At 36.3% G+C, this 27782-nt stretch overlaps 1 protein-coding gene across 8 annotated transcripts in view; it reads right to left on the reverse strand.

Moving 5' to 3' along the window:
* The window catches only part of LUC7L3 (LUC7 like 3 pre-mRNA splicing factor), a 51679-nt gene extending 25152 nt beyond the window's left edge, over positions 1-26527 (reverse strand). For 5 of the 8 annotated variants that reach the window (XR_012475856.1, XR_012475855.1, XR_012475854.1 and 2 more), the window contains exons 1-9: positions 26258-26527; positions 13396-13462; positions 12653-12692; positions 12105-12249; positions 11525-11599; positions 11343-11447; positions 10125-10286; positions 2779-3062; positions 1105-1265 (exon numbers count right to left, since the gene is read on the reverse strand). Coding sequence is in view for 3 of the 8 variants with exons in the window: in XM_074223716.1 (XP_074079817.1) it covers positions 1105-1265; positions 2779-3062; positions 10125-10286; positions 11343-11447; positions 11525-11599; positions 12105-12249; positions 12653-12692; positions 13396-13462; positions 26258-26356 (1138 nt within the window). In the remaining 5 variants the exon portion in view is untranslated. The remainder of the gene's footprint in view (positions 1-1104; positions 1266-2778; positions 3063-10124; positions 10287-11342; positions 11448-11524; positions 11600-12104; positions 12250-12652; positions 12693-13395; positions 13463-26257) is intronic. The other 3 variants (XR_012475857.1, XM_074223717.1, XR_012475858.1) reach the window with 2 other exon arrangements.
* Positions 26528-27782: the final 1255 nt, after the last annotated feature.

The following is a 27782-nucleotide window of genomic DNA, read 5'->3' on the forward strand; positions in this document are numbered from 1 at the left end:
GAATTTTTTTTAAATGGATGTAATATGTAAATACATTTGGTATCAAATGCCTTCTGAACCAGAAATTCACCACCCAGTGGTAAAAAGTCACCAAAAAGGATGCAAGATTTGACAACAGTTGTTTGCTTAGGAGATGAAAATAAAATTATCTTCCATTTTTCTTATTCTTTTGAATATGGGTGAAGCTGAGAGTACTGTAAGCTTTAATTCCAGGTTATGAAAATGGTGGTTACACATACAATAGGACCCAATTATTAAAATATAAATCTTAGAAACTTTCTTCTGATGGCCTATGTTGTTTAAAACAAAAACCTAAACTCAAGCCATCAATAATCACATAGGGAAACAAATCAAGTAAAAGGAAATAAGGCTACAAAAACTAGAATTAGGCTTTTCTTCTTTTGCATCACTTACAAACCATAAGACAGAAAATCATATACATTTTTAAGGGACATAGACTTTAATAGCTTAATACAAAGAAAAGGAAGCCTAAATCTAATGGAATATAAAGGGGGGGGGGGCGCAAAAGTAGAAAGGGTGTCATAATGCTAAAAGAGAATGATCTATGGGAAAGTTAAGAAAGTTAAAAAGTCAAGAAATGTGCTTGGAATAACATGTTCAGCACAAATATAATGGAGATGTTTAAGAGCACAAAACAAAGAGTGGGGTGGTAACAGGAAGAGGAGAAAAGAGGGAATATTTGTTCATCAGGAAAAAAATGTAGTTAAGTATTATCTGAAGATTGTTTCAGGAGTTAAGAATATAATTATTAAATAAAAATGGTACACCAACCTGGCAACTGACACACTAAAGAACAACCTCCATTAAAACACATTTACTGCCAATTCTGTCCAATTAGATACTACTGTTATTAAAAACCAAAGGAGGATTGTACAATTTGAATTCAACCAAAATCTAGAAAATACCCAATTCCAGGATGTGCCACACTGACAAGCCACTATTTGAAGAAGATAAACATCCAGTTAATTTCTACATTCAAATTATGAGAAAAACAATGACAAGCTCATTCTGGGGCTTAAAAAGTCACATGGCTTTATATTGTGTAAGGGGGTTCTCTTATAAAATTCTCTTTAAAAAACAAACCTTTTTCCTTAGATTTCCTATCTTGCTCTCTGTCCCGACTTTTGCTTCTATGCTTGTATGATTTTCGATCTCGACTTTTTGATCTTCTTCGGTCTCGGCTCCGAGATCTATGTTTTCTTTCTGATCTCTCATGGCTTCTGCTTCTCCGTCGATCTCTACTCCTTAATCATTGAAAACAAAACGAAATTTTAGCTGTTACAGTCCAAAGTCTTTTTAAAAAAACAAACTTGGGGGGCAGCTAGGTGGCACAGTGGATAAAACACCGGCCCTGGAGTCAGGAATACCTAGATTCAAATCCAGTCTCAGACACTTAATAATTACATAGCTGTGTGGCCTTGGGCCCCATTTGCCTTGCAAAACAAAACAAAAGAAACCTTGATAATTAACAAGGAAAGACAAAAATATTCTTTTAAAAGGAAATTGCCTAACCATATTTGCCTAGCAGTATACTTTTATCATTTATGTCCAAGTGTGGATTCCTGAAAGATAAACTTTTTTTCCTTAGAAAAAGAATTCCTGGGGCAGCTAGGTGGCGCAGTAGATAGAGTGCCAGCCCTGGAGTCAGGAATACCCAAGTACAAATCTGACCTCAAACATTTAATAATTACCTAGCTATGTGGCCTTGGGTAAGTCGCTTAACCCCATTGCCTTGCAAAAACCTAAAAAAAGAATTCCTGACCTGGGCCATGGACAGATTTCAGAAGGCCTATGAATTAGAGGGGGAAAAAATGATATTTAACATTTTTTTCAGTTATTTGAAAAACATTTATTTTTTAGATAAAAATCAGTGGGCTTTCACTAGACCACCCAAGTGTCCAGACAGAAAAATAGGTTAAGAACCTCTCTTTTAGTGGTGCTACACTTTTAAAATTCATCATCTGGCTGGTTCTAAAACATTCATCACTTGAATACTTTCAGCCTAAATAAAATATCACTAAGGTAAGTATTAATCATCATGATGTTTTTAAAATGGACAGAAAAATAAGCCTATATAAAAATTCTGCACAGTAGAAAGTAAATGAAACAGTTCATGACAATCCTATGTTACACAGACGAAAAGTCTCATCCTAGTTTATTTCTAACACTCTGACCGCTTAATAATAGAATAATAGTGCTGTAAAGGGACTGAAAAGGCCATTTTCTTCTTTCCTTTTAAAAATTGTGCCCAGTCTGACTGTAGATTTGTAATAAAGACTATTCTGATTAATCTTTCTCTTGATATCAATGTCACTATGTAATGATGCTTAAACTCTTAAAAGTGAAATCATTGTTGGAGGTACTCACCTTGATACTCAACCCTACCACTAAAAGGTAAGGTTCAGGACAATTAGGTGGCTCAGTGGATAGAGCATGGACCCTGGAGTCAGGAGGATCTAAGTTCAAATCTGGCCTCAGACACTTAATAATTACCTAGCTGTGTGACCTTGGGCAAGTCACTTAACCTACTGCTTTGCAAAACAAAAAAACAAAAACAAAAGTCCCTAAGCTCTCAGAATCAGTTTTAACCTAAAACTGAGGATCAGACAACTTGCCTTAACTTCAAAGATTTGTTCTGAAGAAAAAAAGGGGAAAATCGTGCAGTACTTTGAATCATTCTCTTTTACAGTTCCAATGCATCAAATTCAAGTTTCTACTTGTGGATAGCTATCCTGCTAACAGAGTGCACAATAGTACCTGCTCCGCCTTCTTTCTCTACTTCTGGATCGTTTGTGGTCCCGGGATCTACTGCATCTTCTGTCAGAGGTTCGGCTTGAATGCCTACTTCGTGAACGACTTCTTTTGCGCCTTTCTCTGTCACGAGCCCTCTCTTTTTCCCTTTCTTCCTCTTCTCTTCGTCTCTTTCTTTCCCTCTCTTCCCTTTCTCGTTCCCTCTCTTTCTCTCTCTCTTCTCGTTCTTGCTTTTCTTTTTTTAAACGATCATCACGTTCAGGTTCTTCAGTTCTTTTCCTTAACTTTTCCTAAAGAAGAAAGATTAGATTTAAACTTTTAATTACTCTTAAAAAATAATTTAAATCGTTCAAACTAGAAATTGTCTATCCCACTCCAGACTATTATAAGATGCCTATAGAGCTATTTCACAGTTCAGAAGACTGATGACAGTGAAAACAATCTATAACTAGAAAGAGGGGAAGTTGAAAGTTAGCCAAGTATGAGAACTGAATCTAATGACATGCGTGTGTAACATTTCTTAATTTTTACCAAACTTCTTAAATTTTATTTTACTTAAGGCAATGGGGTTAAAAAAAAGACTTGTCCAAGGTAGGCAATTATTGAACTCAGGTCCTCCTGACTGTGCCACCTAGCTAGCCACCACCCTCAACTTTTGTTAATCCAATTAAACTAATTAACTATGGAAAAATCCACCATCACACACTTTAATGCTTGTTTCCCTCCTAATGATCAGCAAAACTCTTATTAGTCACTTTAAAACAATTTATGCTAGCCACCTACATGCCAGTAAAATAAATCCTCTTTGACCAATTTAATTCTTTATAGACTTCCCAGAAGAACTAAGAGCAAGCTAACTACAAATTCCCTTCTCAACTACCCCATCCTAATCCATGTCCCCCATCATGTCTACCCATACCTTCCAATCCATAATAAGCAAATTTGTCTTTCTAAAATACTTCCTCTTGGGGCAGCTAGGTGGTGCAGTGGATAGAGCACCGGCCCTGAAGTCAGGAGTACCTGAGTTCAAATGCAGTCTCAGACACTTAATAATTACCTAGCTGTGTGGCCTTGGATAAGTCAATTAACCCCATTTGCCTTGCAAAAAATAAAAAAACAACTAAAATACTTCCTCTCAAATTTGGAACTACGCCCAAAGGGCAGCAAAAATGAGCATACCCTTTGATCCAGCAATACCATTACTGGGTCTATACCCTGAAGACATGATGAAAAGGGGTAAAAACATCACTTGCACAAAAATATTCATAGCAACCCTGTTTGTGGTGGCAAAGAATTGGAAATCAAGTAAATGTCCTTCAATTGGGGAATGGCTTAGCAAACTGTGATATATGTATGTCATGGAACACTACTGTTCTTTTTTTTTTTGTAAGGCAAATGGGGTTAAGTGGCCTGCCTAAGGCCACAACAGCCAGGTAATTATTAAGTGTCTGAGACTGAATTTGAACCCAGGTACTTCTGACTCCAGGGCCGGTGCTCTATCCACTACACCACCTAGCCACCCCAACACTACTGTTCTATTAGAAACCAGGAGGGATGGGCATTCAGGGAAGCCTGGAAGGATTTGCATGTACTGATGCTGAGCGAGATGAGCAGAACCAGAAAAACACTGTACACTTTATCAGCAACATGAGGTTGATGATCAACCTTAAAGGACTGGCTCATTCCATCAGTGCAACAAACAGGGACAATTTTGGGCTGTCTGCAATGGAGAGTGCCATCAGTATCCATATAAAGAGCCGTGGAGTTTGAACAAAGTGCAAGGACTATTCCCTTTAATTTAGAAAAAAAAACTTATCTTATTGTCTGATCTTGTTATCTCTTATGCTTTTTATTTCTTCCTTAAGGATGTGATTTCTCTCTCATCACACTCAATTTGAATCAACACACAACATGAAAACAAAATAAAGACTGACAGATTGCTTTCCGTGGGGGGGGTGGGAGTAAGATTGGGAGAAAAGCTATAAAACTCAAAACTCAAATAAAATGTTTAAAAAAATAAAAAAAACTTAATCCCACAGCATAGCTATATTATTAAAAAAAAATACTGGGGGCAGCTAGGTGGTGCAGTGGATAGAACACCAGTCCTTGGAGTCAGGAGTAGCTGAGTTCAAATTTGGCCTCAGACACTTAATAATTATCTAACTATGTGGCCTTGGGCAGGCCACTTAATCCCATTGCCTTGCAAAATGAATGAATGAATCAATCAATCAATAAATGCTGACAGAATGCCTTCTGTGGGGGGAGAGAAGCAAGAATGGGGGAAAATTGTAAAACTCAAAATAAACTCTTTCTTTAAAAAATAACACTTCCTCTCTCTCAGAAAAAGAAATTCAACAAGCCATCAATGAACTTCCTAAGAAAAAATCTCCAGGGACTGATGAATTCACAAGTGAATTCTATTAAACATTTAAGGAACAATCCAATTCTGTATAAACTCTTTGGAAAAACAGCAGAAGTTGGAACTCTGCCTAACTCTTTCTATGAAACTAATATGGTACTGATACCTAAACCAGGAAGAGTTAAAACAGAAAGAAAATTATAGACCTATCTCCCTGTTGAACACAGATGCAAAAATCTTAAATAAAATCTTACAAAACGATTACAAGCTATCACTGGGATAATACATTATGATCAAGTGGGATTTATCCCAGGAATGCAGGGTTGGTTCATTAGGAAAATTGTTAGTATAATCAATTATATCAACAACAAACCTATCAGAAATCATATGATCATATCAATAGATGCTGAAAAAGCTTTTGAAAAAACACAGCACCCATTTCTACTAAAAACACTAGAGAGTGTAGGGATAAATGGACTGTTCCTTAGAATAATTAGCAGTATCTGTATGAAACCATCAACAAGCATTATATTCAATGGGGAGAGGCTAAAGGCATTCCCAATAAGAACAGGGGTAAAACAAGGATGCTCATTATCACCACTACTATTCAATATTGTATTAGAAATGTTAGTTTCAGCAATTAGAGAAGAAAAATAAATTGAAGGAATTAGAATTGGGAAGGAAGAGACAAAACTCTCACTCTTTGCTGATGACAAGATGGTCTACCTAGAGAATCCCAAGAAATCATCCAAAAAAATTACTGGAAACAATCAGCAATTTTAGCAAAGTTGCAGGTTATAAAATAAACCCTCATAAATTCTCAACTTTTCTATATATGACTAGTAAGATACAGCAGGAAGAGCTAGAAAGAGAAATCCCACTCAAAGTAACCTCAGACAATATAATATACCTGGGAGTCTATCTGCCAAGGCAGACTCAGAAACTTTTGAAAACAATTATAAAACACTTCTCACAAAAATTAAATCAGATTTAAATAACTGGGCAAATATCAACTGCTCATGGATAGGCAGAGCTAATATAGTAAAAATGACAATTCTACCAAAACTAAACTACCTGTTTAGTGCCCTACCAATCAAAATTCCAAAAAATTACTTTAATGAGTTAGAAATTCATATGGAGAAATAAAAAGTCAAGAATTTCCAGGGATTTAATGAAAAAAAGTTCAAAAGAAGGGGGGCTTAGCCCTACCTGATCTAAAACTATATTATAAAGCGTCAGTCATCAAAACTGTCTGGTATTGGCTAAGAAATAGAGTGGTGGACCAGTGGAATAGATTAGGTGCAGTAGCAGCAGACGATTAATCTGCTGTTTGATAAACCCAGAGTCCAGCTATTGGGATAAAAACTCTCTCTTCAATAAAAACTGTTGGGAAAATTGGAAGATAAGCAAATTAGAAGATCAAGGACTAGTTTACCTGTCAGATCTATGGAAAGGGGAGCAGCTTAGGACTAAGAGTTGGAGAACATCACCAAAAACAAACTAGATGATTTTGATTAAAGTTTTTTTTGGGTTTTTTTTTTTAGGTTTTTGCTAGGCATTGGGGTTAAGTGGTAATTATTAAGTGTCTGGGACTGGATTTGAACCCAGGTACTCCTGACTCCAGGGCCGGTGCTTTATCCACTGAGCCACCTAGCCGCCCAAATTAAAAAGCTTTTGCACAGATAAAAACCACTGTAACTAAAGAAATGTAGTAAATTGGGAAACAATCTTTACAACTAATGATTCTGACAAAGGACTCATTTCTAAACTATATAGAGAACTGAGTCATATTAAAAAAAAAATCCATTCCCCAGTTGACAAATGGCCAAAGGATATGCAAAGGCAATTTACAGATGAGATTATCAAAGCAATCCATAGTCATGTGAAAAATTGTGCTAAATTATTACTTATTCAAGAAATGCAAATTAAAGCTTCTCTGAGATACCACCTCACACCTCTCAGACTGGCCAATATGACCAGAAAGGATAATGATCATTGCTGGAAGGGTTGTGGGAAATCTGGGACACTATTACATTGTTGGTGGAGCTGTGAACTCATCCAACCTTGCTGGAGAGAAATTTGGAACTATGCCCAAAGGACAACAAAAATGAGCATACCCTTTGATCCAGCAATACCATTACTGGGTCTATACCCTGAAGACATGATGGAAAAGGGTAAAAACATCACTTGCTCAACAATATTCATAGCAGCCCTGCTTGTGGTGGCAAAGGATTGGAAATCAAGTAAATGTCCTTCAATTGGACAATGGCTTAGCAAACTTGGTATATGTATGTCATGGAACACTACTGTTCTCTTAGAAACCAGGAGGGATGGGAATTCAGGGAAGCCTGGAGAGATTTGCATGAACTGATGATGAGTGAGATGAGCAGAACCAGAAAAACACTGTACACACCCTATCAGCAACATGGGGGTGATGATCAACCTTGAAGGACTGGCTCATTCCATCAGGACAATTTTGGGCTGAAAGAACCATGGAGTATGAACAAAATTCAAGGACTATTCCCTTTTAATTCAGATAAAAACTGATATCTTATTGTCTGATCTTGTTATCTCTTATACTTTATATTTCTTCCTTAAGGATATGATTTTTCTCTCTCTTCACATGCAATTTGGTCACTGTACAACATGGAAAAAATGGAAAGTAAGACTGGGGGAAAAATTATAAAACTCAAAAATAAACAAAATCTTTAAATAAAATACTTATTCTCATCCTTCTTACAATTTAACTTACAAGGACCTAGCTTTCTTCTAAGGCCCAGAGAAACTTTATGACTTGCCTTATATGACTTTCACATTAAGTAAATTAGAGAACAGAATTTGAACACAGGGACCTAGCTTCTTTCATACAACACTGCATCCCTGGCCAGTCTCTCCAAAACTGATTGTTATCTTCTCCCTCACTTGCTAATACACTATTCCTAGGAGGAAGTCTGAATATTGCTTACTCTTCATAGTTACTTACAGACTCCTTTTTGCCACAATTCTTTAGCTTCTTTGATGTTGATTCTGTTAAGTTTCCACAAAATTCAGCTATTGTTTATCAGTCCTCAAGCCATTCCTCTTCCTTTCTCAAATAGTTCAAGTACTTAGCTCACTGTCTTACTCTTTCTCAACTTCTGCTTTTATTTAGTCACCGTTAACATTCACTTTGATACTACTTCAAATACCCTAATTTTCTCATTTCTCAAAGCTCTTATAAGATTTCTCTTTATTCCTGACATTCACAGCAATAATCACACCCTGAAATGAATCAGTACACCCAAGTGTTTCTATTTTCCTGATCAAAATCTGACATATCCCTGACCATAACTTCCTATAATTCCATTACTCATCCTTATACCTCATCCCTCCTAAATCCATTTACCCTCAAACCTCTCCACCCCTCATTATCCCTCAGGCTGTTTATTACACCTGACTTTATTTCTTTACTTTCTCCCCTTCTCAAGTTCAGTTGAGTAATTCAACTCCACACTGTCCTCTACTCTGACCTGCCCCCCCACTACTCTTCTCCAAACTAGAATGATTCTCTTTGAATAATCCATCTTTTCTTCCCTTTTAATTCATGTTCAGTTAAACAGACCTGGAGAAAGTCAATAACCCAAACTGATTGGGTTCAAAAGAAACTTTATTTCATTTCAATCAGATTCTCATTTCAGTAAAAATTCCTTTTATTCCTCTCAAACTGGGTTCCTATACCATCAAACCTCTCCTTTCTAAAGTCTGTTATATTTCCCTCCCTTCAAAGGACTTTTCCTATTATTTTACTGAGAAAGCTGAAATTATGTCCTATGAGCACCTTGTTCTCCCTCCACTCCCTCCCCACCTTCATTCTCCCTGGTTTTATCTCCTATTTTTGTCTGTTTTTGAACCTCATTTTAGGCAATTGCTAGCTTCAGACATGTCCTAAATGCTAACTGAGGAGGTTGGATTCAATGACTTCTATGGTCCCTTTTCCAACTCCAAGATCCTTTGCCAAGGCCAGCCTCTTTACAAATAACCTAGATCCCATCCCACAACCATCCCGTTTTCCTTGAACCTTTAAATTTAACTTTAAAAATGGTTGAAGATTCCTCCTCCTTTAAAAACTTGACTATATTCTACTATACCCTCATGATACCCTACTGTATTCCTCTTTCTTTTATAAACTATGAGAAAAAGTTATCTATTTCATTACCTCCATTTCCTCTTCATTCCTATAACTTCTGCATTTCTGACATCATCATTCACTGAAACTCTTCTCTTCCAAAGTTACCAATGATTTGACGGTCTTTTCTCAGTCATTCCTCTGCAGCCTCTCTAGCATATAACACTAAAAACTATCATCTTCCTCCTGAATTGTCTGAGGGCAGGTAGAGCATCAGTGGATACAGCACCGGACCTGTAGTCAGGAGGACCTGAGTTCAAATCTGACCTCAGACAATAATTACCTACCTGTGTGACCTTGAGAAAGTCACTTAACCCCAATGCCTTGCAAAAACTAAAACAAAAAACAGAAACTCCCCAAAACAACAATAAAAAAATTTATTTTCTCCTAGTTCTCTTCCTACCTGACTATTAACCCTTTTTCAGTTTCTTTTAAAGACTTATTATTCATAAAACACCCATGACTTTTTATTGTCTCTAGTATCAAATATAAACTCCATTTGGCTTTTAAAAGTCTTCACAACAAATCCCTAACCTATTTTTCCCAGTCTCTTTATACATTACTTCTCAGCCAAACCATCCTTTCTCCTTGTTCTTCTCATATAATACTTCTCTCTTTCACCTCTGTACTAGTGATCCTCCTTTCGAGAATTCCTTTCTTCCTCTACTTTGGCAGGTATAATTCCTGTCTGCCTTGAAAAGTTGAAGAAAGCTCTTGATCATCTGTTTACACATAGCATTTCCTGATCCCAACTACCTTTTAAATATTTGGTAATTTTTCTGTGTGTATTTAAACATATATGAAGTAGTTCATTAAGATAATACTTACTTTTAATTCTTCTACAGTGGCTTTAATTTTGGCATAGCCCATGTGTTGTTTTCCCATCAAATGATCATCTACTCGGGACTGAGCATCTCCCACTATTAAAAAGGCTCCACATACTTCACAAACTTCCATTTGTTTTTCTTGAGCTGCGAAACTCTCAATAGTCTGAAACAAGAAGTCAGTTATAACAACATTCCCCCCCATATCCAAACTAAAGACAAGCATGGAAAAAGATCTAACCTCCAAAACAAGGAACACCAACCTTTTAATGAGGTGCTACTTTTAATTTCCCCTGAAGCCTTGAGATTTGGGGTAATGGAGGTGGGTGACTCAGGGGTTGTGTTGACAGTAAAGTCTTTGAGTAGAGCTGGAATCCTGGCAAACCTCAGTGGGGGATTGAAAATGCCAACTTGGAAATCAAGCAGGAAAGGATTTGAAACCCTAGGGAACCCTAATCTAAAAAATGTCCTCACCAACAACTTGTTTTTCAACAAGACTAAATTTAAGCTTGAGGAAACATGTTGTTGTAATGGATTAAAGGATAACGTATACATTATCTCTTCAACTATTGTAGCACATGTTATTTGGTACATGGCACATTTACTACACATAAATTAACCAAACAATGCAAACTGAGCGTTTGGAAATCAATTAATATTTCGTCAACATGTAAGATCTGAATATTTTCCACTTAAGAATTGAGGGGGAAGATACTGTTAAAACTGTTAAAGCACTTTCATTTCACTAAGTAAAAAACATCTGCTGAGTAATTTATTAACTTTTATGAAAATAACATGTGATTCAATGGAAAATTACAATTACTATGGTAAAGTTCTACTCTACTGTCTCTGTCATAGAGGTAAATCCTTGTTTCCACAACCCTATGTATCACTGATACAGAAATTCTAGCTGATCCTCCATCAGGCTTTCAAGACTATATTGACATTCCATTTGTTAGTTTAAATTTAGGGAGGCTCATAATCAAAAGGTTGGTCAACAGGTAATAAATACTTGTGGCTAAAAAAACTCATATGATGTAGAGGAGTTTTCTATCAACTAATGAAATGATGGATCTTTTGAAGTATTAAAGACTAAATGAATGCTAATAAACTTTTGGGGACTGAGAAGATAGTATCTACAAGGAATTCTTAGGCTGATTAATTCCCTCTGAAATGCTCACAACAAATACAATGGATAACTTAGAATGAAATTGTTACTCACTGATGTTGTGGATCTAAGTAATTCTCTCTCTTCTTTTAACTGTTCAACAAGTTTCATCATTCCTTGGGCCTCTTCTACCTTTCCTTCAGAACCCAATTCTTCAATCTAATAAAATCAGAACCAGTTAGACAGTTTGAAACAAAAAAAAATTGACTTTTTCTGTCAGTATGTCTAATTCTTACCTGTTGCAGAAGTACATCAATTTTGTCAGTTAGAACTTGAATCTTCTCTTCATTTTTGCCAGTAGGTCCAGCTGCCTGATAAAATAACACAAACCCACAATTCACGAACAGAAAAAAAAAATTGATAAACTTTTACACTTGGTTAATTTAATTGGAATAATGTCTGCCAATTAAAAATCTTAACCAGAAGTAATTAGCAAAATAAATTTTTCTTCAGATTTCTATTCTTACTGTAAAACATATGGAATATTACAGTTCTTTGATTTCCTTCAGTAATAAATTTGATATTATATATATTAACAATGAATCCGTTATAACAATGGGCCTTGAGCATTATTAAATGACTTGCACGTAGTCACATATATATCAGAAAGCAGGATTTCAACCTAGATTTTCTGGACTACAAAGCTAGGTTTATATCCACTACACCATGCTGCCTCACTGATGCTTAATAGCATAGGAAAGAAAAAAGAAAGTGACTGCCTTTAAATCTTATGTCATCCTACAAAGAAACAGAGAAAATTGGTACTGGATTTTAGGAAGGTACAGAATGAAGGCTCAAATCCATTTCAAAACTTACCCCTGATGACTGCTGGTTTTGAGATAGTGCCAAACGAGCATGACCTCGTCGAATTCTGCGCTCTACTTCTGCAAGTAAGCTTTGTAAATATCGCAGGAAATCTCTTTCATAACCAACTTTCATAAAACGAGAACTCTTCTCATACCTGACAGAATGAAACAAAATTCAAAAGTGTGCCTTTCTTATACATAAATCACTCTTTGTGATTTTAAGTTGAAAGTCAATATGCCTTATATTTAGTAATTCTGATACTTTCACTTGCTACCTTAACTATTCTGTGGCTTTCTTTGAAGTTGCGATATATACTATCATAAAATAAAATTTAAATTGCCTAATGGAAAATCATCATTATATTGCCCCCATCTATTAAGGTAACCACCTCCAAAAGCTGTGTATAAATAGATAAAAAGAGGATAACTGCTATTAATCCCAGACAAGAATTTAGGAAATAGCACCACATGTATTCTTTAGTGAACTCTTAAGTATCCCCTGAATTTTGCCCTTTGAAAAAACTGCATTAAAAAGTTACGAAAGCAGCAGAAACTCACTGTTTCCGAAGGTTTTCATCATGAATTTTTTCACACGGACCTAGGAATAAAAGAGAAAAAAAAAATCAGCAAATAATCTTTTCCAGACAATGAAAGGTTATATATATATATATATCCAAAACAACCATTTTGCTCATTAAAACATAGAAATGCAATTATGTTTGATCTTCAATTTGTTCTAATACATTTTGGATCAAATTCACACTAAGAGGGAAGTTAAGAATATTCAAAATAAATCAATAACTTTTCAATGTTCTGAAGGGTACCCATAAAGCTCCTCCAAATAACATCCCTTGGTGTCATTCTCAGAGAATAAAATACTGGTCTTTATATTTATAGCATTCCTTCAGAGTTAGAAGGGACATCACCTACTCCAACAATCTTTCTATTTCTATCATAAATATTATTTTAAAATAAAGTTCAAGGAAGTTAAGTTACTTATATAGAATTGAAAGTAGTAGACAAACTCATTACTGGCAAACCTTGAAGAAATCTTTCTTTATGGAATTATAAAGGAAAGCATTTTAAAAATCTCTACTTAAGGGGGCAGCTAGGTGGTATAGTGGATAAAGCACAGGCCCTGGAGTCAAGAGTACCTGAGTTCAAATCCAGCCTCAAACACTTAATAATTACCTAGCTGTGTGGCCTTGGGCAAGCCACTTAACCCCACTGCCTTGCAAAAATCTAAAAAGGCCCTCTGAGACTTAACCACAACAACAAGCAATTTTAAAAAATTTACTTACCTAAGTCTGAACGGGTATTTGTAAACAATTCAGCAGGACAAAAACCACAGAGGTAATATTTACAAACCTAGCAAAGTGAAAAAAGAAAATAATTACTTTACACTTTAAAAGTTCCCTTTTTAATTTTAATGCCCTTAAATTGGCAAAAATACATTTCACTATTTAATTATGGAAATTTACTTACTGCAAAGTAATAATTTTTATAATACGTTATTCATTAGTTTCTAATAATTAGCTAATCCCAAAGATAATAGAGTTACTTTCAAATATGTTGACATTTCATAAACCCTTCCTTGAGGAAAGAATGTCTTTTAATGAGGCTATCCAAGTATATTCATAACTGCTCTCTTTAACATTCAATGATAGTCAATAGCAAACTGTTTTCCAAGCAAGATTCACAAGATCATAGACTTAGAACTAGAAGGGATCTCAGAGACCAACTAGACTGTATTAATTTTCCTATAAATTACAAACTACTATTCACCAAACTTATCAGTACAGATCATCACACCCTAGAAAATAGATAATATTAAATATTATCTCAAAAAGTAATCTCATTTTTTAGAGATCAGGAGACTGTTGTAGATATGATCTTTATCAATTTTGGTTTATAAGTTGATTAGTTCTGCTGAACTACTTCCTGTTCATTTATTTTTTATTCTTTGTTAAAATATTTGAAAATGAAGCTGATATTAAAAAGTCACTGAAAAAATTTAATTGGGGGGGGAATCAGTGCTAGAGTACTCTCAAGAAAAATTTAAAATCGGGCTGTTAATGATGAACAATATTGCCTGAATCTCAAAACTACTTTTTGAGAAGGTTCTTCATTTCCTATTATATTTTTTAAATATTTGTTTTCAATACTTTCTTTAAATATATTTCATTTATTATCTGATTCATATTCCCATGGATATATATCTATGAGGGGTGGAAAGAAATTATAACTTGTCTATGCATATCTTATCAAGTTTTTTATTTTTTAAAGAGATTTCAGAAGTCTTCAAAAAGTAGGTATATTTTTCCTGTAAGTTAGATTTAAAATTATTTTATAAATGTTTGTTTAAATCTATATATATAAATTATAGATATATAATTTCTCTAAGTTTTCATTTTTTCACTATTATCTGATGAATTCAATATGCCCCCAAAAGTATAGAATATATAAAATTTACAAGGACATCTTTTTCCTATTTTTTTAAGGTGAAACAAGAAATGAAGGTCACCATTGCCTAGTTTCAATATCCTGCAAAAACAAATTAAATTGCTCTCATCCTTTAAATTGTTTTAACTTTTTATCTCAAATTTCTTTAGACATTAATTATAATAGTCAATGTAGAAAGGACCCATTATTTCCCTCTGTATATCCAAACTCCTTTTCAAACCATTTCCTTTATTTTATATGTTTACTTAATTATTATGAAGCAAATGTACTTGGGTCTGTACTATCTTTAACATCACAAATATAAGATAGAACCCCATCAGAATTAGGTCAACTTTACCTTTGCTAATGGGAAAGACATGACCATTTATTGATCATGTACATGGTAGAGTGGATAGGGCACTGACCTTGAAGTCAGGCTATCTCAGTTCAAAACCTGTCTCAGATATTAGTTGTGTAATCCTGAAGAGCAAGCAAGTGACTTGACTACTCTCTGATTCAATTCCCTCTCATCAGTAAAATAAGATTGAACTCCAGGAGCCTGACTGATCCCTTCCAGTTCTAAAGCTAAGATGCACTCAGAGGTCACTGAGGCAATAGCTCTTTTCCTAGCTGCCTTCTCTAAGTCAAATCAATAAGCATAAGGATCTACTCTTTACCAGGTTCTGTGCTAAGGGTTAGAAATACAAAGAAAAGCAAAAATCTCTGCTCAGAACTGACAACATCCAACCAAGATATATACAGGATAAACTGGGGGGGGGGGGGGAGATGATAGAACACATTTGAGAATTAACAATAGTTATTTTAGCTGGTATTTGAAGGGAACCAGGAAGTGGAGATAAAGAGGCAGAACATTCCAGGCATAGGAATAGCCAGTGAAAACGCCTGAAAATTGGAGATGGAGTGTCTTCTGTGAAGAACAGAAAGGAGGCCAGGGTCACTAGAACAAAGATTATAAGGGAATTAAGAGGATTTAGAAAGAGGACATGTCACGAGGAGTTTAAAATGCCAAATAGAAGATTTTATACTTGACTCTGGAGACAACAAAGAACCACTGGAGTTTATTAAATGGGCTAAGAGGGAATGCTTTAGGAAGGTATATTTGATGGTGTGAAGGATGAACAGAATAGGGAAAAATTAATCAAAGGGATTTGCTAAGTGTTAAGTGTGAGATTATGAGGGCATGTATGAACCAAGTTGGTGGTAGTATCAGAGAAAGGGGTGAAAAGAAGTAATCAAAGTAGAATTGACAAGACTTGGCAATGGCCTGGATATGTGAAATGAGAAAGAATGAGGAGTCAAGGATGACATCTGGATTAAGAGCCTGGGAGGATGGTGGTGCCTTTGATACTAACAGGGGAGGAATTCAGAGGGAAGGAATGGTTTGGGGAGAAAAGCATTGAAGTTCGATCTTGCACATTTTGAATTTCACATGTTTATTAGATGCCCAACAGGCAGAGGTACAAAACTAGAAATCAGGAGAAGTTAGAGCTAGTTTAAAAAAAGAAAAAGAAACAAGACACAATTAAACACAGTTGTCTATAGATTTAATAAACCTCAGAACACCAACTACCAAGACAAAGATAACAATGATGATAGCTAATTTTAATCTAGCACTTATTATGTAACAGGCATTTTGTGAAGTGAGATAAAGAATTTTGAATTCTGGTCTCCCTGGCACTCTCTCCACTACACTACTAAACATTTGAGACTATTTGACAAAAATTCAGGAAGAGAAATCAGATTTAGATCATACCTTACATACCACAATAAGTTCCAAATGGATACATGATCTAAATAATTCTAAAATAAATGAGTGGAAAGTAGGAAGTATTTTATATAACTGGATTGAAAAGAGAGGACTTTCTAAACCAAACAAGTCATCAAGAAGGTCAAAATAAAGTTAATTCTGGTAAGATAAAATTGAAATGCTTTTGCACAAATAAAATCAATGCAGCTCAAATTAGATGAGAAGCTAATCAAATATCCATATTGCCCTTGTTATGTTAGAAAGAAGCTGATCTAATCCCAAATCTGCTGAGCAATCCAGATTTCCCCAGCAATTCTGATCAGTTTATACTCTAGGGCTATCTTTTGTTTTGTCTTTCTCATTTCCCAGGTCTATTTTTCTGTTTTTTTTTTTAAAGCTGTACCAAGGAATTTTGGTGACTGCTGTTTTATAGTAGACTTTGATATTCAATAATGCTATGCATCCCTTGACTATACTTTTCCTTATCAGTGGCCCTGAGATTCTAGCCAAATGAGTATTTTGTCAAGACCTAAAAAGAAGCCCCTCGGACAGCTAGGTGGTGCAATGGATAGAGTAGCCCTGGAGTCAGGAGTATCTGAGTTCAAATCCGGCCTCAGACATTTAATAATTGCCTAGCTGTGTGTGACCTCGGGCAAGTCACTTAACCCTACTGCCTTAAATAATTTTTTTTAAAAGAGAAGCCCCTCAAAAATCTGGCAGCCCCAAATCTCAATTTATTGTGGCATGATCCATAATGAAATTATTTATTGTATCTAGCATCTACAAATCTAATTCTGTGAGAGATAGTGGTATCTCCACAGAAAATAGTATAAAAGGAGAAAAGTTTTGGAAGACACTCAGTTTGAGTTAATATTTATGCTTCCTTTATGTCCTAACATATGATCTCTTAAAGGAACCATGAAATGCTGAGAAATGTGTATTCTTTAGTATTCCCATTCAGACAGAAGCAGTCATGGACGGTCAAATCTAGCTAACAATTGATTCAGCTCTTTGTTTATTCTTCTTGGGTACATTCCAACACAGAAAGTTGAGGGGTTAAGAGGTTACTGGTAATCTTTGAATAAGCATCTTTTTTAAAAATTCAGTTCCAAATTTTTTTCCACCCCCCTCGTTCTTCCCTATTCACATAGAAGGCAAGAAATACAAAACCCATATATGTGTATGTGTGTCTGTATATATGTATATGTGTGTCTGTATGTATATATGTAGACATGGGAAAGGTCAAAGTTTGAAGAGGGATAGAATATTTCCTTCATGAATCCTTCATGAGAATTATGGCAGGTAACTGTGCTGTTTACTTACTGTCTTTCCAAGTCGATTATAACACTGCTTTTATTACATAAATTATTCTCCTGGTTCTGTTCAATTTGCTAAGCATCAATTCATTAAATTTTTTCTAGATTTTAAATTTTTCTAGATTTGATAGAAACTATCCCCCTCTATTATTCTTACTATGATAGCATTCTATTACATTAATATACCATAAATTGTTCACCACCCCCAACTTTTCCAATTCCTTGTTAACCCAAAAAGAGCTGCTATAAATATTTTTATACTAGAGCCCTCTTCCACTATGATATCTTTGAGAGTACAAGACCTAATAGCAGAATAACTGGTCAAAGGCTAAGGACAATTAAAAGCTTTTTTGCTTTAGTCCCAAAATGCTTTGGAGAATGATTAGCCAAGTAATACAGCTCCATTAATAGTGTATATCATGCCTTCCCACCCCCCCAACAGCCCTCCAACAATAGTTATCACTTTCCCTTTTATATCATCTTAGTCAATCTGGTAGATACACGTTGTTTTAACTTGTATTATTCTAATTATTAGTGACTCAGAGCAGTTTTCCATAAGGCTACTGATAGCTTTGATTTCTTCTGAAACTGCCAAACTGTGAATTGGGGAATGGCCCTTATAATTGTAATTTTAACTCAATCCCTTATATATTTTAGAAATGATATCTTTGAAATATGTAGTTTCAATGGAGGTTTCACTCTTCATTTTGTCCCTATAAAAAAGGGAATTTGCCTGGCACACAATAAGTGTATGATAATGTCTATTATAATGACTGACTGAGGGGTAGAAGTCAGGTTATAAGAATCGGAGGAGTGAGAGAATAGATACTTCTTTCAATTTGGTGATGAAAGGGAAGAGAGGAGATGAAACAAGGAAAACAAGTTTGTTTGGTTTTTTTTTAAGAAAAAGCAAGCAAACAAGGGGACTCATTTGAGAGTAGATTTTACCAAGAGGATGATCGAGGACTTCAGGAAGGCCCTGAAATTCCTGTCAAGAGAGAAATCAATCAAGAATTCAGCCATTTCCCCTAGAAATGAGCAGGAAGGACCAATAAATAAAAAACATTACTTGATTGTTAAGTGCTGTGCTAAGTACAAAGAGAATACTCAGGATTGTTTTTCCTTCAAGGAATTAATAGTTTAATGGAGAAGACAAGACATCCCTGGTGTCAGCAAAGGGAATTATGGTTTATAAAGTCAGAAAGATGATCAGTGAAAACAAGAGGGCAGTCAATTTATGTGACTTTTCCAAAGGCAATGGTTGTTATACAATTATAATCTTAGCAGAAGAAATTGAAAGGGTAAAAGAATGCTTAGCTTCCTAGACTTGTTCTCTGGAAATCAATAGGTGTGTATATGATGTGAGATGAGGTAGAACATATGAGGATGAATGGAGATAATTGTATCTCCCTCTACAAATTCAAGTTCATTTGCCATGTTAACATACAACCCTCATCTTTTAAAATACCATTTTTAAGAAAAAGGAAATTCAATTGTTTTGACAGCTTTTGTATTTTTATTCATTGTAGTTAATTCAGATCCCAGATTTACAGATTTAGAGCTAGAAGGAATCTTAAGAGAACATCGAGCCAACTTCCTTCACTTAAGGGATGACTTAGGTGCAAAAATGTTAAGTGACTTGCTAAAAGTCACAGAATAAGGGATCAGGATTCAAACCCAGATCCTCCAATTCCAAAATCATTGTATCTGGTTGCTTCTTAAGTCTGTAGTTTCGGTCTTATCTATAATTTACCCTTTCAAGATTAGTGATGAAAGGTGGGTAGTTTTTCCATTAGTTTCAGAATTTTAGGACTATAATTTAGGATCAATAATGGAACATATCATGTTGAAACATGTAGCCTGACAAATACACAGGATACAAATCAAGATATAGAATGTATATGTTGAAGAGGGTTGGAAAGAACTATATACACACCCATTGATCTCTCTCTCTCTCTAAAGAATTTGTTTTGCTTGAGGATTCATGTTGTACCATGAGGATTCAAGTCACCCCAATTAGAGGGAAAATAATTTTTAATTTAAAAAATACATTAAAACAAAACAAAAAGTCCTTGTGAATAGGGATTTTTTTACTCTAGATATTTGTATCACCAACACTAGAAGAGCTCCTGAAACACAGAGGGCACTTAAGAAATGCTTACTGAAATCAGGAATGAAAATGGTGGCAAACTGAGGCAGGGGAGCTGTGTCCAGGTGAATCATAGCAATATCCTTTCTCACTATCTTTCCCATGTGATTTAAATAACCAATTTCCACTAATTATTAGATGTTCTCTGGGTGTCTTATTTAGGTCTAATTTTAAGCTGGAACCACCGGACCAACACAAGGTTGGAAATTTCCCAAAGTCAGTGGCAAGCAACTAAGATTGGAACCCAGATCTACTAATTCCTATAGAATATAGGATTATTTTCTTTCCACCACAATACTTTCAGTATTTTCTTTTTTTTGGTTGGTACTTCAAAGTCTTACTCTGCTCACTCAAGCCTTCTTCATTAGGTTATTTATCAGCTTCCTAGATGAATTTTTGGGACACAAAAAAAATTTGAAATTTAAAAAGTTAAAAAGAGAAATTACTAAAGAGACACAAATCACACAAATATTGCCATTTCAGTAATGAAAGGCACCAGTAAAATTAATCATTTGGTTTCTAAAAATTCTCAATTCTCCAATTCAACTGTTTCCTATTTTTTTTTGCTAGGTTTGAAAATATTACCTCTGCTTTTTACCCTATAGAATTTCCTGCAAAGTAAAATTTGTTATTACCTGTTTACATTTGATTTCCTGAAATGAATAACCTAATTTTCTTTCATTATTGCCCTATTATAAAGACAGATAACTTCTGAAGGAGCTTACATTCTAAAAGAAGAAGACAACTAGAAAAAAGCTGGAGACAGATCAGGGATACCCCCAGTGGGAACTACTGGCAAAGTCCTTTAAGTCTAAAGCACAGCCCTCAAATTCAAGAGGGTTTAAGGCAGATCAAAACAGATTTTACACCTTGGTTTTTAAATATACAGGGTGTCCTGAAAGCACTACGCCTTTTGGGACATTTTCTACATAAACATTTAAGCCAACTCAACTCCCTGAACCTCAATTTCCTAATGTCTATGAAATGAGCAGATTAGACTTAAACAATTTCTAGAGTCCTTTTCAGACTCAAATTCTACAAATATTGAGTTCTTATAGCTTACAAGGCACTGTTAGTTGCTAAAAGGGCAAAACAAAGGAAAAATAAAACAGTTCTTACTAATATATTTAGTACAGACATGCCAAAAGAGTAAGTCACTGGGGCTAGAAATGGAAGAAGAGGGGCGGCTAGGTGGCACAGTGGATAGAGCGCCGGCCCTGGAGTCAAGAGGACCTGAGTTCAAATCCGACCTCAGACACTTAATTACCTAGCTGTGTGGCCTTGAGCAAACCACTTTTAATCCCATTGCCTTGCAAAAACTTTTAAAAAAAAAAAAAGAAGAAAAAGATGAATTCCTGGCCCTCAAGGAATTCATAGTTTTTTGGAGTGAAAGGAAATAAACATGAAGTGTAAAAATGAGTAACATACAAAGTATCTGTGAGATTCTATTCCTATTAAGTAAGGTTCCAGTATATCACCATTAAGGGACATTTCAAAATTCTACTGAAGTCATGTGAAATTTTTGTACAAAGATATAATGGAAGAGGAAAACAAGTTTACAGGCTATTCTACCTCTTATTGCATTCATGATTAAGTACTGCCCATGATGAACATAAAATGTACTCTTAAATGATAATAGAAATACTCTGGAGCAGCAAAGATGCCTTTAAAACAAAGGAAACTTCTGATGGAGTAATCAGAATTTTTTCTTTTCATAAATACTACAGAACACTAAGTAATAATCAAAATAGTAAAAAAACATCAGAGATTTTCTGTTAAGTTTGATAGAATGCTGTCCTACTAATTACATTCTGAGACAGTGAACTTCAAACGTATTAAAACATATAATTCTTTAAAAAGAGGAAACAAAACAGCACAAAAACTTAGTGTGTAAGTACACTATATCAATAGAAACATAATTTATCAAAAACATAATTTGTATTCAATTATCTGAAAAAAAGTTTGCATAGCCTGATAATGCTGTCCCCATAATTGTTTATAACAATTGCTTTTCACAAATCATCTTACAGCTTTTCTTACTTATGTCAATTAATACTCAAACACCGCCCACCATGTGCATTTTACATTTTTCACAGGAAATTGTCATTCTAAATCTCAACATCACTGGAATACTTGGCTAAGAGGTTAGCTGTGAAAGTCCACAATGCAGGATAACTAATTAAATGAGATTCTTTTGGTAGTAAGCATCAGTATTTAAACTTCCTTAGATATAATCTAAAATGGACCTAGAACTTAACAACCTTCCCTCATGAATATTCAAGAAATGCTACATGGAATCTGGTAAAGCCTGTTTTTTAGCCAGCACTTCATTTTTTCCTGCCTAAGCTCTCTTTGTGTGGTAGGGAAGGAGGGCCCTGTTAGTAAAGGAAATTAATATGGCCTAAGTGCCAAATTTTGGAAAAAAAAACAATCCAACCCTTTTATTGTCTATTTTTAAAGTGATCAGTGATAATTTTAGTGAAATATTTCACAGAATACCAAAAAAAAGATATTATCACTGAATCTATTAAGCAAAAATATTTGGAGAGAGTGAGTAGGAAGAAATCAAAATTAGAATCTATTTAAAATTCTTGAACATTTGAGAAATTTAGTGAATCAAAAAATATACTTTTCTTTTAAATGGAAGATTAGGGACATCTTACACATTTTCTACTGATTTATCAATTCATGGATTAATTCTGATTCCTTTGGGATAGGCAGATATTTTATTTGGAAGGATGCACTAAACAAAAACAAACAAAAGACCATCCAATCCTGGTTATTGCAGATAAAAAAATTCTTTTGTCAAGGGTTCTAAATATCTGATATTGCTAGCCAAGACATTATTCCTAAATTTCAAATACATGTTGAGAGATAAACTGAAAGTTAACTTTGAGTCCAATAAGTAATTTCGTTTTTGGATAAAAGATATTTAACTGAACCTCACTTCAAAACTCCAAAATGAAATTTTCTGTTGTTAGAATCCTCTTCAAATAAAATAATTCTTTAAAATTTTATTAATCTTCATAAGATACACTTCCCTAAAGTACCTCCAGCAAAATATCAAACTCTTAAAATTCTCTCACGTGGCTCACATTGAAAAGTATTAATATAGGGGCTATTATAATTACTTACTTTCATAGTTATAGCAATTACTAGGAACACAGGAGATGTTTAATGTAGTAGCATCACCAATGTATTTTAGTAAATAAAAATAACAAAGGAGGATCAGAATCAATGATCCCTCAAAACTGATGCAAAATTTTGATTTCATTGGAGGTTGAAGAAAATATTTCCCACCTCTCAGCTCTTCCAGATTTCGATAGGTTTCTCAACAATCTACAGTATTGCTTCTTATCCTAGAGAGGATAAGAGACAAGCAGAAAAAGAACAGGAATCCCACTGAGTAGCAGCTATTGAAATACACAGAGAAACAAAGTACTAAGTCTTTCAGAAATCCAGTTACATACAATATATAATATTGATATTACACCACTACAAATAATTTAGAAACTCAATCATTTGAAATTTCTTCACTTTATCAAAGGGCTTAAAGATTTCCATTTAACCCACCCCACCCCCATCCCATCAAGTACATTTTTCTTGAGAGATGATCATCAACTTGGGAAAGAGGAAGGTAGGGAAGAAGGGATTGGTAAAAAGTCACTGAAGAGTTATCAATCAGAAATAAAACAGAGTAATAATCCATACCTGCCTAGTTGAAGACCCAGAACTAGTTACTTAGGATATAGGACTAGGAAAAAGGGATAAAGTTCCCATTCCTGTCCAGAATAGCTAAAATTGTCATAGTGAATAATGTACTGGAAATGTCTGAGGATCTGAATTAGATCCAGATTTTGACACTTAAATACTGTTCTATGACCTTTGGGCAAGTCAATCCATTTCTTGGGTCTCAGTTTTCTCAAGAGAAAATAAAGTTAGATGACCTCAAAGATCCTATATGAACCTTTAAGGTGAAATTATAATTTAAGGTGTTGAAGGTAGGATGAACATTTGACCAGAAGCCATAGAGGAAATTCATGTTTAGGTATGCATTGACTCCTTAAAGAAACTCCAAGTCTAAATTTCTGTGATACTGAATGAGTTGCTCTGTATTTCTCAGCTTTACATAAAAACAAAAGCACTAATGATCATTCATGAGACCTTGTAATTAATTATATTACTTACCTACCAAAAGAAGGGCGATAGATTTTTGGACATAGATAATGCTAGAATATTTTTACTCAACTATGCATGTTTCTTTTTTTTTCTTTCAAGTTGGGAGCAGAAAAAATGCTTGTAAATTGGAATTTTAAAATTACATAAAATAGAAAAAAAACAAAAATAGCCCTAACTCAAAACTCTCTCATGGAGAGAATTTATAGAGAGAAAAGGTGGAAGAATATTATCTGCATTAAACAATGTATATTTTGAATATATTAAATAATCAAGACCCAAGATTGGATAATCAAAGGTAGGAATTAGGTAGGAATTTTATTAGCCAGATGGGAATCTATAAATTAATTTGCACAACAATCTGTAGGGCCCACTTAGAACATGACTTTTATTCTTACCTGCTAGCACTTGCTTACTATGTGCAAATATATATCTGATGAAACAAAACTCTTAACTTCATGAGTTTTAAATAATTGTCAATTGTCCTTCAAAATTAAGACTGATTTTGATGGCAAACACTATGGGAGTCACTGAAGAGCATAAAGAACATTGAATAAATCTGAAGACTGTTAAGATCCTTGAGAACAGGTTCTTACAGCTTATTAATTTAACTATTATAGGTCTTCCAACAGTTTGCCCAGTATTTACTCAACATTTGATAAACATTCACAGTTGTCAACTGCTATGTGATTTAAGGAAAGCCATTTTAACCTCTGAGTCTCTTCACCTGGCATATGAGAGGTTACTATTCACACTAGCCTACTTTGGAGTTTTAAATAGTTACTAATAATTATTACATGTTAAAATCAATGCAGGTAGCACAAAAGTTGAGGTAACCAACTTAAAGTGCATCATAATGATAATGCCTTTTTCTCTTCTAACAGCATCATTGAGACAATATCATAATGCATTTCATAATACACCAGGAAAGTCCTGGTTTCAGGGAAAACAAGAATAAGGTGAAAAAAGCAAGGGTTTGTCATCAACTACTCACCACAACTAGGAACATTTTAGCATCTTTAGTCTATTTTACACCTTTTCTAAGTATATGGTAAAGTTCACCTACTAGACTAAGTTCCTTTGGCAGCAGGGTGACACTTTTTTCATTTCTACATGTAAACCCTCCACTCCTTTCCCTGCCCTAAGATATTGCAATTAGCCAACAGAAAGTTTGCTGTTGACTTGTAATTCAATTAGTTAGCCTGTTTACATCTCTACTATTGTTTAAGTTGAGGGGCTACCAAGGTGGGGGGCTGAGGGAGTAAGAAAACTAGTGCCCAAGTCACAATGTAAACTACTACCTACAGGTCAGGGAGTGTCCAGTCCAAGAAAGTTGTTGCTTCAAGTTATCTCCTTTCTCACAAATATGAGTGTGAAAAAACCCTATTGGGCAAAATCACCTTTGGAAGGAAAATTTTCCAAGTTTTAAAGTAGATGTAAGTGAATTTTTCCTCAAAAAATGGATTAACAAAAATACTTCACTCTAGTGAGTAAACACGACCTTCAAAACATCACTCAATTATTTTAAAGCAAGAAACAGAAAAAAACCACCCCCCCAACTTTTTTTCATGGGGGAAGAGACCCAGTTATAAAGTTTCATTTAACCACCTCTAATTCTAACGAAGCACAGCTATTTTACAATATATTACAATACTTTATTTGCCATTTTATCTCGATGCCCAGCGCATTTTAAGCGCTTCATGTTGGCTCACCTGACTTCTGACCTCACAGAAGGAGCACTTTGTTTTGCAATTCCTAAAAGCATTCATCTATGTGTGACAGAAAGTGTAGGGAGAGATGACCGCCCTGTGCATCCTTTCCTTTTGGATAATGTCAATTAACAAATTCCACCATTGGAAAAACTTATTTTTCCCGCAAAAAAAATAAAATAAAATGAAAGGAAGGAAGGAAGAAATTAAGAAGAATACAAATGGAATCCCCGGCACTTTTGAAGCCACGGTGGGTGAGCACCAGGCGAGGAGGGCGTTTCGGGCAGCGAAGTTTCTGGCCGCTCTGACAGGTCCCGGGGCGCAGGGGGAGCGCGGGGCGGCCGGGGCAGCGGGACCCCAAGGACACGCGCGCCCAAACTTGGGGGGGCGGGCGAGGGAGGGGGTGTTAGCTCTCTTCCCTCGCCGCTCCCGCGCGAGGCCGCGCCTCTCGAGCCTAAAAAAAATAGCAAGCTTCTCCTTTCCCGCGCGGGCGGGCGTCCGGGGCACCCGTGACTCTCACGGACCCCGGAGGAGCGAGTCCCACGCCCCGGGCCCGCCCTGCCGCGCCCCGCCCCCGGGCCAGGCCCCAGCCCCGGCACTCACGCTCTCATGGTCCCACCGCACGTTGCTGCGCTTCTCGTCGGGGGCCAAGTTCCTGTCCCGGCCCATTAACTCATCCAACAACTGCGAGGCCGAAATCATGGTGCTCCTGGGCGGGCGGCTGCTCCGACAGCCTCCGGATTCAGGGGAAAAAAAATACAAACAACCCCCCCGCGACGCCGACGCCTAGGCCGACGCCGTAGCTCGCTCCGCGCCGCTCTCCGGCAACAGGGGCCGCGGCCGCCGCTGAAGAGGAGACGAGTCAAAATGGCGGCAGCGGCGCGAACAGCTTCCCGGCGTGCCTTGCGCGGGCGCCCGCGAGAACGCACCCCGGGCGGGCCGGCCCCGCCGCCGATCTCGCGGTCTTCCGCCCGGTGTCTCCTGGGTCTTATAGTCCCGGCGGCGCGGCGTGTCTGGCTACTCCCCCTTCGCCGCCGCCCCCACCCCTTCCGGCCGGCCCCAGCCCGGGGGAAGACTAAATTGGGGGCGGAGCGCGCTTCCTGCTGCCACTTTCGGAATTGTTTTTCCTCCGGCCATGGCTTTCACTAGAGGCGGCGTGTTCTCCTGTAGCTCCCGCCACCGCGGCGTGGGAATCCTGACAAGCCCTGCGTGGCCTGGGTGATTCCGCCTCCCGGGGCCGCCCTTGGCTCTTCTCTAAAACTAGGGGTTGGGCCGGCTGCCCCTTGCCTTGCATCAGTAAGCCATTTGCTAACTGTTTAAGAAATACTTTCCTTGAGGTTCGAGCCGCTTCCTAACGGGAGGTCAGTTAATAAAAGCATAGACGAGATAACTGAGGAACTCGGTCTAAGCCCATGGTTGGCTTTTTGAGAATTATCTTAGTCTCCCCTGCAATTAATTAGCACAATACAGCGCCTGGCTCTGGGTAGGGCTTAATTAAATGTTTACTGAAGGACTGAAGTGACTTGCCCAGGTGTTAGTGGCTTAGGCAGAATTGGAAGCCAAGTCTTCCTTACTTGGGGCCAGGCCTCAGGGCCTTTCCCTTATTGCTTTCTAATTGTTTTGTAAATCTTGGATGTGTATTTTTCTGTAATAAAAAGTAAACTCCAATCGCTAGAACTGAATTTTGTCTGTTACTGGTATTTGGAACCTTGCCTGCCTGGCACATGGGACTATTAGTGTCCTCTGCCACCATCTAACCTGCCTCACTTTACAGATGAGGAAACATGGTAGGACTTAAAAAAGCTTGTTGAAAGTAGAGGTGGCGCAGCGGATAGAGCACTGGCCTTCGAGTCCGGAGTACCAGAGTTCAAATCAGGTCTCAGATACTTAATAATTACCTAGCTATGTGGCCTTGGGCAAGCCACTTAACTCCATTTGCCTTGCAAAAAACCTAAAAAAAACCCCAAACAAACAAAAAAAGAAAGTAGCTGGAGAGAACATCAGCATGACCTGGAGTTAGGATGGCCTGCTTTCAAGACCTCTTTCCTCTCTTCAGTCTATCCTTCCCAAAGCTGCTAAAATAATCTTCTAAAATATGGCTCTGTCTACATTAGTCTCAAATTTAAAC

This window comes from Macrotis lagotis, chromosome 2 (assembly GCF_037893015.1).
Source record: "Macrotis lagotis isolate mMagLag1 chromosome 2, bilby.v1.9.chrom.fasta, whole genome shotgun sequence".
Lineage (NCBI taxonomy): Eukaryota > Metazoa > Chordata > Mammalia > Peramelemorphia > Peramelidae > Macrotis > Macrotis lagotis.